Here is a 12,735-nt window from a genome sequence, read left to right as displayed (position 1 = left end):
TTGTTATGAAAACTGTTATTTTGTTTTAGGTAAATATAAAGCGTGGAAGGACTCCGAGGACAGCTGGTGGATAAATCAAGAGGAGGTTCCCATAAAAAAGGAGTCATCGAGCTCGTCCTCGAGAAAAGGGAGCAAAAAGTCCAGCGGAGCGACTGAACGTAAAAATCGTCTCAAGCATCAGCAGTCCGGGGAACGCGCATGGTGGCTCAGTGAAGACCCGAGTGAAGTACCCGAAGGCATTGAAGTTCATCCGGTGGGCGATGGTTCCCCGAGAACGGGATCGCCGCTGACAGTGAACTTGAGCAATGGCCAGGACTCGGGTAGCGAAACTCTGCCGCTGAGTGTCAATAAGATAAGACACATTGAGTCGGGAGAGGCTGCTTGGTGGATGGACAGTAACTCAAATATTCCCGAGGGTATACAGAGGATAAATATTGAGAACGAGTCCAGCAATTCCGAGGATTTGTCTGGCTCGTATGAGAAACTTGAAATACTCGGTAGCAGATCAATTGCCAGTGTTGGGGGTTGCAATTCTTCGAAGGGACATACTGGGCACCAAGGACATGAAGGACACACCGAGTCGCCGATGGGTATTGAATTTACGACGTCAATGTCAGAGGAGTTGCCTCTCGGCGACCGTATAAGTCCAGAAGGGGTAATATTTATTTTATTTTCTTTGACGGAATCGTAAAATATAAGTGATAGTTGATGTTGATGCTGATGCTGATATTGATATTGACGTTGGTGATAATTATTTCAGGTAGAGAATCCGTCAACCGTCGAATGCTACCGGACATCAAGTTATGACAACATCCAGCCCATAAACATGCATCATACTCACGTGCATCGCAAATCATCGTCGCGTAAGCGACCATCGACATTGCCTTTGTTCATCGGCGGAGTTACCAATATCGATGACATTCTGGGTGAACCAGCTGCTTACAACACTTCCGTGATATCACGCGTATACAAACAGGAAGCTAGAGTTGGTGGAGGTGAGTTTGTTGTCAATGTTGTTGAGAGAATATAAGCTAGCTTGTGCATGATAGTAGTAGTGGTAGTGATAGTAGTTGTTGTGACGGTAGTACCGGCAGTAGCGTTCGAGATACTGAAGTATATGTAGAGATGAATTTACTCCCGTGATATGCCAACCACCAGCTATAATACCCGCGAGTTTGCCGCAGTAATCGATTAAATGACAGGAATTACACTTGGATTAAGTGGATTATGCGCTGCGAAAGGTACAACGGAAAATTATCCAAGGATCGGTTACACCGTTTGATTTATATGCGTTCATTGATTTCATAATTTTGTAATTTAGATTTTTTTTTTACAATCTATTAGTCGGTTATTATTTTATTAGAGCTTTAAATCGGAGAGCATTGCGATGTTTTTAAATTTATAATCAATCATTTGTCGGATTATTTTTTTTGATGACTGTCAATTATTGTTTATGAATATGAGTAATTAAAATGGCGGATTGTAAATAAAAAAATTTTAGATAAATAATTTTTTTTAATTTTATTATCTTAATATAATTAAGATTTGGTGAAGAAAATTACAGTAGTTATTTTTTGACATTAATATTTTGAAATTTAGATAGTAAATTTTATCTTGATTAAGGAGATTCGAGGAAACTAGTGAGTCAAAACAGTATTTGAATTTGTTTGTTTGCTCAATTCGCCTAACAGTTGTAAAAATTAATTATTTTGATTTATAATAACATAACGAATTTATAAATTAATATTTATTAATTTAATGAAAGAAAGTAATGAAATTACATGGTTATTGTTGACTCATGGTTTTATAAATAGATGTGGCAGCAACGCGTTCTAATTTCTTAAACATCGATATTCAAATTAAAGCGGGAAAAATTTATTTCTAATCTCGTCTCTCTTTTTAATGTATTTCTATCTTTGTTTTTTCTCTGAGCTGCTTCCGCGACGTTGGAAAATCCCCAATAATATGTATCTCTGTCGATGAACGAGATTAAAAAATAAAGTTTAACTTGAATTATTTTAATAACTACAACGGTAACACTATATTGTTTAAATCTTATCATATTCTAAAAATATTAAAGTTTACGACATGTGGTTTTTTATTTCTTAAACTTGGGAGGTTAATAATGAAAAAAATCGAATAAGACATGACGGAAGCTTGTCCGCCATAAGAGCCTGTGTATAAGAACTTTAAAAACGTCATTTTTAAATCTTTTTTTCTAAAAAAAACGAGACGGTGGATCATATTCAAATTTTGAAAATATATAGATAAAATACTTATTTATATATATACTAAGTTTCAAATCTTAAAGTTGGCAAATCCTTTTTATATTAGATTCGCTCGAACCTCCGTTGATGATAAAAAATGTAGAAATATTAAAACGCGCGTCGATTGGCTAAAAATTCAAATTGTCAAAGCCTATGACATTTTCATTGGAGATGGGCAATGAAAAAGTCCCAATGATAGTGCGATTTTTTCCCGCCATTGTTGTATTTTCGTTTTAAACTTCTGCGCATGCGCGCGTTTGAATATTCTAGTAGTGGGGGAAGCTAGGAAGCATTTGGAAGCTAACTCTCAAGCTCTCGCTGTGTTTAGGGACAATTATAAAAGTAATTGCACAATTAGTTCTATTATTATTTTACTGACATCCTGGCCTTGACTTTGGGCATTAGTTTTTTACATCAAGTTGAGGTAATTCTTTATAAATATTTAAAAAACTTACAACTGATTACTAGCATTAAAATTTTCTACATAACCTGTATTAAAACTTGTAGTTCCAATCAAAAACTGTCCAATTTTTGCCCGATAAATTATTTTCATACTTTCAGTCTAGTTACAATCACATTTTTTTTATTATAAATATCAATAATTATATGAGTATGAATGAAGCAGACATAAGATAATTTATAAATTTATGATACTGAAGTTATCTGACTCCTAATAATTTTTGAATTTTTTTTTAAAACGAGTTTATAAAAAAAAAAAAAAATTTTTTAAAATTGCACCTGTAGTTTTTTTTTATTTTCTACATGTGCATATTTTTAGTTCTTTTTAAAATTTTTTTTTCTAATTGATTTCTTTAAAAAAACTCGAGAAAATTACGAATGTGAATTTAGCAGATGTCAGAACAATGTTAAATTATAAATAAATTAACTAGACAATTAAAAAAACTAAATTAAAAAAATGCATATACCGATTTTTTTAATTCTACGAATGTGAATTTTTTTATTTTTATTCATTATACGTTTTGTTAATTTATTTCAAAATTATAATAATTGTCGAATGTCTGCTACATTCGCACATGATCCTGAAGTTAGCAGACAATTAAAAATTTACAAATTTTGTTTTAATGATTTAAATAAAAAAAAAAAAATGCACATGTAGAAAATTAAAAAAACTACAAGTGCAATTTTTTAAAATAATTTTTTTTTGTTAATTTATCGATTTTTAAAAAATTCAAAATTTAATAGACGTCAGCTTACTTTGATACTGAAGTTAGCTGACGTCTAATAATTTTTGAATTTTTTTTTAAACAGAAAATTATACAAAAAAAATATTTGAAAAAATTGCACTTATAGTTTTTTCAATTTTCTACATGTGTATTTTTTTATTTTTTATTTTTTTGTAATTCATTTGTTGAAAAAAAAAAATTTTTTAATTTTTGATTGTCTGGTAACTTTTGGATCATCAGCTAACTTCAGCATTATTATAAATTTTTGATATTCTTCTAACTTCAGGATCATATAAATTTCAAATAAATAAATTTTAAAAAATGCGCGTACTGGATTTTCGTTTATTTAAACACGGATTTTAAAATTTTTATTCTCCTACCATTTTATTTATTTGTTCTAAAATTCAAAAATTTCTAATTGTCAGGGACATTTGCACCCATATAATTATACATAATTCTAACCAACAAAATTGACAGTTAAATTTAAATATCTGTTATTACTTTAAGTTTTCTCTTTTAAACGGGCTTCAAAATTTAAATTCTCATTTAAAATGCAGGTAATTTTAAAAAATAGTGTCTGACACAGAATAAACGCAATTTCACTTCGCGCATTGCCATTATACTTCACCCTCATCCAAAGTCATTATATTTCATACCTTAGCATACAATTTACTACTAAAACAATCACAGATTTAGCCGATTGTTAGCGGGAAAGTAAATTAGTTTTAACAATAGACTTAATAATTATTCCAACATGAATAAAGAAGACTTAATATTCATAGCTGATATCTTTCTATCTATATATGTTTGTGTGTAAATGTGGGTGTTGAATTGGGGGTTGTAAGTGTATATGAAGGTAATATGCATATTTTGAATTGCAGAAACTTCGGACGAGAGCTCGGAATGTGAAGAGATAGATGTGGCCGAAGTTATAATCCACGACAGCACGCCGAAAACTCCGGTAATTCAACGACGAGTAAGGTATGTATATATACATACATACATACACATATATATACATATATGTTAAACCGTAACTAAATTGCTCGCGTTGTAACTCACCAAAGGATAAAGTGAGACGAGTGATGATGATACTAGAATGAGGCTTGTAAACTTTAGTTGTTAGCTCTGGGGCAAAGTTATATTATTACATTGTTTTATGTCCAGCATCACAGTCGTCATGTCACATGTTGACCCAAGTGACCAAACCCACATTTTTTTTATCTGTTACAGAGATAAAGAGAGACCACAGCCAGACGGTTATATTCCGGTGAGTAAAATACTCATGTTTTTAAAAGTTTACTTTACTTAATATAAATATTGTTTACCCAAACTTTTTTATTCTTTACTTTTTGTCATCTTTATTGGTCTTTTTTACTTCATTTCTATAAACTTTTGACTTTATATTCTAATGCAATGGCTTTCAAACTTATTTTTAAGTTAAATAGTTTAAAGTTGACCCTTTTTGTTGTTGAAATAAAAAAATAATTCGACATAAACTTATTGTAGAGTGACGAATAATTTTTGTAGCTTAATTTTTTATCGTTTCTGTGTCGGGAAGTAAATAAAAGTACACTTTATACGTGTTAAAGACAAGCTAGTTTGACTTGGGTTAAAAACAAATAATAAATACCTAAAAAGAGAGTAAGGTTTTTTCAGAGACTGAAAAGATTGCGAGGGTTGAATGTATGTTGTTGTTATTGTTATTGTCATTATTGTTTATTGGGAGTAGAAAAGTAAAAAGGAAAGTGCGAGTGGCTTTAATTTCTGCCAGTTGTTTGACTTTGTTTTTTTTAATAGAAGAGTTTTCCAAACAAAAGCGATTCATGAGCTGCCAGACGTGGCTTCTGTTCCATTTTTTTTTTTTTTTTTTCATTCGAGTTAATACTGCGGATGTATTCGGCTTAGTGTATACAAACAATAGGTACAGAGGGTTACGTACGGTACCAGTTATACACCAGTCACCGAGGGTGTTTGCATCAATTCATTTCTTTTTAAAACATAAATCTTTTTAAAAAATTTTTATTTCCCGCGATCATAATTTTTTTTAGTTGATAAGGTTAGAGACCTAGTACCCGATTAGGAAACTAGTACTCGAGTACTCATATATTTTATATTTGTTTATCTATATTTATTGAATTTTACTAAATACCCTACCGAATGAATCCATATGGGAATCCAGCATAGATTCATATGTGAGTTCCTATATGGCGTTTTCGGATGGATTCCCATATGGATTCTTACAGAAATCCAGTATAGATTCGTATACTTGTGTTAACAGACGATAGGCATAGAAATCCAAATACCCCGGATTCCATAAAAATTACTTATATAGAACTCTCTGAAATCAAAATTACTTATATAGCTCTATGAGCTCGAAAACATTGATGTGAATACATTAAACCAGATTTCGAGATTTTTTTAAGAAGTCTTCTATAATAACTCGAATATAAAAACTCAAGGAAAAAAATTTCTCTAGGATTTCTCTAGTATTTGTCTAGGATTTTTCTAGAATTTCTCTAGGATTCGGAGAAGTCTTCTATAATAACTCGAACACATACAAGTCAAGGATAAAAATTTCTCTAAGATTTCTCTAGATTTGTCTAGGATTTATGGAATACCCCATTTTGCCCTTCCCACCTCTAAATTTTTCATTAATTTAATTATTATTTTCTAATCTTAGTCGCATGAAAATTATGAGTCATTGAATTAATTATAAAGAAGGTAATATATAAATTAAATTGCTTTTTAAAAATAGTCATTTATATTTCCGACTTTGGATTAATAAATTCATGTCGAGAGTGATGACCTTAAAGCCGCTGACTAATTGACAGGTTTATTTAAAATCGCATAAATTTTAAATTTTATTAATCATTCAAATTGAAATAATTAGAGCTGGGTATAATTACATAAACGTAAATGATTAATTTACATTAATATATACATTTACTGTACTGCAGCTTTTATAATAAAACAAAGAATATAATTTATTAAACTGATTTAATTTAGAATCATAATCTATTTTTAGGAAAAATATCCGATTTATTTTTACAGTTAAATGACTTAAAATAATTTAACGATGACATTTAAATTAGTCGTTTAACAATCGGAAGCGTATTAATAAATTTTAAATAGATCTTTTGTAGATTTTAATTATTTCTAGTATGCAAATCATTTATTTCAGGCGTACGTATAATTTATTTGTAATACACGTATACATATTTAAAACGTTAATTATATTTTATCATAATAATAGTATTGGTATGAAAGGGATAAGTTATTCAGGTCACTCTAAAGCTCGTTTGTTTGAATTTTCGCCCTAGAATAAATTCATAAATTTTTCATTAATTTATTTTGGGCTTAATAAAATTTCTGATCAATATGCTACCGTTTTTTAAATTTCCCGCTATGAAAATTGAATATTTTCAAAGACAGGGAAGTTATTGGTTTTGATCCAATTTTCGAAAATCGAATTTCCATTAGATCTCGATGTTTAGGGTCCCAGGAAGCTATTTCGGCTGTTTCCAGATGGAAACTTTTTTTGTCAGACGATATCTTTAGAACGAATCAACTGATTTAAACGTTCTTGGCGGAAATCGAAAGGGCTCACCAAGACTTAGAACTGATTAGATTTTGGAGTCTATCGGTCAAGTAGTTGGCAAGTTGTACAAAAAACAAAACTTGATAGACCATTTTTCTATTAAGTTTTCGTTGCATAACTCATCAATCGCTCGCTTGATTTATTTCTAAGTTTGATCAAATCTAAGTCTCAACAATCGGTTGATTTTTTCCAAAAATATCGTCGGACAAAAATTACTTTTTTTCTACCGAAAGGTGTTTTTTCGATCCAATGGTTTTTTGACCTTGCAGAGCTTGAAAATTTATCAAAAATACGGTTTTCGAGCTCGAAAACAGCGGGAAGTTTTTGGGTTGGTTCACAGGGTCAACCGTTTTTCAAAATTTTTTTCTCACTTTTGTAGTCAACTTAGAAATTGATTTGCATCCGCTTATTATTTAGGACACTAAAAATAAAAAAATAAAAATTTCGAAATTTTTAATTTCGAATTTTAGAAAAGTTCGAAAAAATTGAAAAATTTACCGCGTTAATTTGAAATTTCTATGAAATGCTTTTCAATTTTAGAGTCCACACATTTACTGAAAAATTTACTATGGCAATTTTTCAAGTAAATTGTGTCTTCTACTTGCAAAAAAAATTTTTAATAAATTAAACACTCCAATCCAAAAATAAAATAAAAAACAATCGCGAAAATTGATCTTACGATAGTAAATAATCGAATCATTTGCTCCGTTGGCATTTGAAAATATTTAAAAACGTGAGAATTTTTTTTATAAGAAAATTATTTTTAATTACGTCACAGAAAATGTAATAAATTGTTAGTCTCAAAACATGACAGACATTACTCTAGTACGCTTGAAACCCGCCACTCAGCACTGAAAAACTTATTTTATATCATAGAGTTTTCGTATCTTTCGCATGACACAAGAGGGATGCGAATTTCCGTCACTGAAAGTTTTTCGCTTGTACGTTTCTACGTCAACTTTATTCAGTACTTATATTTATATATATATATATATATATATATATATATATATATATGTATATATAAATACATACATATATGCATAAAAAGGACGGAAGAGATAAACTTTCCCCTGTGGACTGACTCGAAGTGTTTTCGACAAAAGAATTTCCTGCCACGTGAGTGAGTGGTTCCACTAACCCTCTGTGACTCGGTTTTCCCCAACTTTCCTCTCTTATTTTATTTAGTTTTTTTTATTCAACTGCACACTCAACACCCTAGTACCAAAACGTGATTATTTGCTTTCTATGAAAGCTCTCTTGTAGCCCATTATCGAAAAAATGCAAACGTCAAAAAATTTTAAAATTAAATTTTTTTTTACAAAAAGTGAATAAAAATAAAATGATTGTCATAATAATGTAATAAGAATGAGCCCGCGTGGGATTTTTCTTGAAATAGTGAAAGGGTGTGGGTGGAGTGCGCGCGGGCTGAGGGGGGAGTAAACGCGAGGTGGCGTTGCGGTCGCGGCAGTCGACAGGTGTCCGCAAGACTCAGTGTCGCGGCGGCCGCTCGCGTGGTTAGGCACGTTGTATGGCCGTTTATTTAATATTTATATTGTTTCTCATATCTCCATTGTGTTCGTTAAAAAAAACCATATTTTTACCCCCCAGAATCGGTGTCCAGCCTCCGTCGTCGTCCTCAACGACGACGGCAGTAATTTACTGAATATACTTTTTTATTAGTGTCCATATAAATAAAATAATAATAGTGAGTTGATAAAAAATAAAAAATAAAGTTATCGCGGCTGTTAATACGCTGGGAGCCAGTTTGGTCAATTGAATTCAGAGACACGTGACCTTCGATCCCGCATCTTGGAAAAACTCCTCGGCGCAGACTCCAGCACCGCGATTACTGTACGCATGTACCGACAATTGTTTACTAATGTCAGTTGGATCATAAATATCTATATATATTTTGTTTGAATTTAAAAAATTTCAAAATTCCCGCCGCTCCAAAATTTAATTATTCAAAGAAAATGATACTGAAATCGTCCAATAATTTTTGATTTCTTTTAAAAACGATAAATTCTAAAAAAAAAAAATATTTTGAGAAATTACACTTGTAGTTTTTTAAATTTTCTACATGTGAATTTTTTTTGTTTTTTGTTTTTCTTGTAAACAATTTTAAAATTTTCAATTGCCCGATAATAAAAAAAGTTATTAACACTGGTAATTAAAATTATTTTTAAAAAATCACATTGACCGTTAGAAAATTTGATAAAAATATAAAAAATCAAAATCTACTCCATAACAAGCATTTGAAATAATATAACAAGGAACAAGGATTTTTATCTCGCAAGAGCGCAGACTCGTTTCCCCTCTCCGTTTATTCTCAGCTCCATGATTCTTTCTCTCGTTCTTTCTTGGTCTCCACTTAATACCATACACACTACAAGATTTTACCGGTCTCCGATTGTCTGGAGCCGGTACAGTAGCCCCCAACTTCAAACTTATGCCCCCGGTCCCGGTATTTAAATTCACTTATACTTACAGTCCCATTTACAATTCAACTTTATTTCCTTTCATTTTTTTTTAAAATTCCATAATAATATTTTATTTCAATCGCTGCTTAATTACCCCGTATAATTATTACGAAACAAAGTTCAAGTCTAATAATCACGTTGACAATGCAACTATTAATTTACAAACTACCAGCGATATATATTTATAAATATATATAAAATAACAATAAATAATAAAAGTAATGGAATTTTTTTCTACGTCACTTAAATCCGCGGTCAAGGCTCGCGATCTCAATGAAACCCTACATCCATTTTATTTAAATTAAAGCTTGTTAAACAATAAATCCAACGATTATTTATGATCCAACTGACGATTGCGCAATCGAGCACCCGCAACTACGGCAATTATTTATATTTATATATTTATTTAACAGGGAAATATTAAAATACTTTTTAATCAATGGAATCGTGCGAATAGTAACATCGTTACTGTTATTGTTTGTGGTTATTGTTCAGCTGGATATATTACTTTTCTCAAGTACTGTATAGTTATATATAAAAAAAGAAGAAAAAAAAATTATTGGAGTAAAAAAGGGAATAAAGGCAAAGGTAAAGGCAACCAGAAGAATCGCGATAAAATCCAAGGGAGTTACGAGCGGTCGAATATAAAAGAGACAAGTCTGTAAGGAGGTGTACGGAGGAACGGGTAGTACTCTACTCGAAGAGAAGAGTTTCTGGCCCGCCGCGGATTAAAATAAAGCAGGAGCAACTTTAGCATCGGGAACCTACAGTACAGGAGTAAGAGTAAAAGAGCAACCATCGTCCGCTACGTGCCACGGTGAACCGGTTCAGCTTCGAGAATAAGAAAATAACCCACGGGCACACATACATGTACTCGTTCTCATTCTTATTCTTATTCTTCATCTTCTTTTACTGATACTACTTCTTGTTGAAGACGTTGTTACCGAACACTGCTTCGAAAATTTTCGTTTTACTTTTCTCCTTATTGACTACTCGTATTCGTTCCAACACTTGTCCAACTTATTTTTTATCAAAACACCTCTGTTACAAAGAGATTTATAAAGTGTCGCTGGCTATTGGATAACAAAAGTTACTTGACGTTGGAGTAAATTCAAAAAGTTGGCAACTAGGACAAGTAGTTTATACTGATACTGATACTGGACTCTACTGGAGTTAGGGAATAAATCGGAATGTCGCTTACGTGCAGGGTGCAATACCTTAATGATGTTGATCCCTTCGCGTACGCGAGTTCATATCCAGAGCCACCGAGGCCGCCTGTGCACACTTTCAGCGCGACCTTGCCGCTCATCAACCAGTTAGCTGCGGTGCATCGACTTCTTAGAGCACCTCACAGGGTGAGTCTACATAATTCACTCATTTATTTTTATTTAATCATACGTCTGTCTTCAACTTTTTTTTCTTTTATCGAAGGAAAAAATTTGGTTTTTTTTTTATGGCTCGAAATTACGGTTATTTGTTTATTTTTTATCACCAAATGGTATTTCAAATGGTATTTAGGTTTTATATTTCAAAAATAAAATTTAAAAAAATATTTTATTGTGATTGGAGCTGAGTTTAATTAAAACTTTTTTATTAAAAAGGAAAAAAAAAGTTTATTTTAATCTCCAATGGGTTGAAAGATATTTGATTGCGATTGCTGTTTTAGATTTAACAGGGAACTTTTTTAACTCTCAAAAAGGGCAAATAAAAATGAGAATGAGGAGGAAGTTCTTTAAAAAAAAAAAAAAAAAAAAAAAAATAAACGAGCATTTAAAATAAACAACAAGTTTGTGCAAACTCTAAAGTTAAAACTTTTTAAAATCGGTTATCTCCTGTAAATTTAAATACTTGAGTATAGAACCCCTTAGTTTGGCAAAAGTCGAAGGATTTTCGTGATTTCATGGAGTATAAGACGAGTTATTTCGATTGCTTTTTCCTCTTTGGCTTTCTCTTTACCGATACTCTCACTTAGGATCCTCTGATTTTGCAACTAAACTCAATACAGCGATACGGTTCGACTACACACGAGTTTAAAAAGAGTTGTTACAGAACTAGCTAAAAAATAGCCTTTGTTTCAATTTTTTTTTTCATAGTTCGCCTGTCCGTTCGTCTGTACGGATGTCTATATAACAGTTGGCTACCAATAATACTTTTATTTTCATTTTTATTCATATCAATTCTCAGTTCATCATGTGCGCTTCGTATAAAAATTTTTCATCTGTACGAGCTTTTAAATTACCGTAGTTCATAGTTCTGAGGAAAATACTAAAACAATTTTTTTTTTACAATCAGAAGTGAAACGAACAATTTCCATACAATTTTTAAATAATTTACTCCAATACTCAAAAATTTGTTGACTTATATTTTGAATTTGAGAATTTTCGGTACAGTGAGAATTTAAAAATTGAGCCATAAAAAAATTTTATTTAAATTGGGAGAGGATAGGAGTGTGCGAATCGAATCGAATGTCTATTTAAATTTTCGAATTTCAAATCGAATTATTCGTAACTTTTCTGATAATTCGAATCTTCTTGCAAAATTTTGAGTTTCTAATTTTTCAAATTATTTGTCAATTTTAGAATTATCCGAAAGTTTTTGAATTATTTTTAATCATTCAAATTCCTCGATTCAAACCGATTAAATTTTGGTCAGTTTTCAAATGAATCGTTTCTTGAGAAACCCCATAAATCAAGAAAACATAATTTTTCAGGAAACACAAAAGACATTTTTCTGGAAGAACTTGCCATTGAAATAAGAAATAAATAATTGAAGGGAATAATGTTTGCGTCTCTGAAAAATATTCAAACAAGAAAAATTCAATTTTTTAATTGAAACTACTTAAAAAAATTATTTAAAGTTGATTGACTTATGGGGTTTTTCAACCAAACGGAAGAAAAAGTTATAAAATCATTGTTTTTTTATTTTGTCCACTCAAATAATTTATTAGACTGATAAAATGAAGTATATAATATATATTTAAACTCTGAAACTCATAAATTACAAAAAATAATAATTAATTTAAGTATTTTAATTAGTCATGTTATTTTTTTTCCAAAAAAGCGCGAATTTTAAATAAAAAAGAAAAAATTATTTATATAAAACAAAAACTGCATATGTTTATTTGAAAAACTCCATAAGCCATTGACTTATGGGGTTTCTCAATAAAATGAAATTTCTGTCACTCTGTTAATTGTTTTTTA

General features: G+C 30.9%; 1 protein-coding gene across 7 annotated transcripts in view; it reads left to right on the top strand.

Annotated features, from left to right (window-relative positions):
* LOC103576860 (FH1/FH2 domain-containing protein 3) overlaps window positions 1–12,735 on the top strand; it is a 167,818-nt gene that overhangs the window by 20,896 nt on the left and 134,187 nt on the right. For 4 of the 7 annotated variants that reach the window (XR_008404178.1, XR_001345409.2, XM_053741665.1 and 1 more), the window contains exons 5-8: window positions 30–655; window positions 761–995; window positions 4,333–4,432; window positions 4,685–4,721. Coding sequence is in view for 4 of the 7 variants with exons in the window: in XM_053741665.1 (XP_053597640.1) it covers window positions 30–655; window positions 761–995; window positions 4,333–4,432; window positions 4,685–4,721 (998 nt within the window). In the remaining 3 variants the exon portion in view is untranslated. Of the gene's footprint in view, window positions 1–29; window positions 656–760; window positions 996–4,332; window positions 4,433–4,684; window positions 4,722–8,564; window positions 8,915–9,948; window positions 10,891–12,735 lie in introns of those variants that run through there. The other 3 variants (XR_001345411.2, XM_014444918.2, XM_053741670.1) reach the window with 2 other exon arrangements.

Source organism: Microplitis demolitor, chromosome 1 (assembly GCF_026212275.2).
Source record: "Microplitis demolitor isolate Queensland-Clemson2020A chromosome 1, iyMicDemo2.1a, whole genome shotgun sequence".
NCBI classification, from domain to species: Eukaryota; Metazoa; Arthropoda; class Insecta; order Hymenoptera; family Braconidae; genus Microplitis; species Microplitis demolitor.
This window is presented reverse-complemented; position numbering and strand designations above follow the sequence as displayed.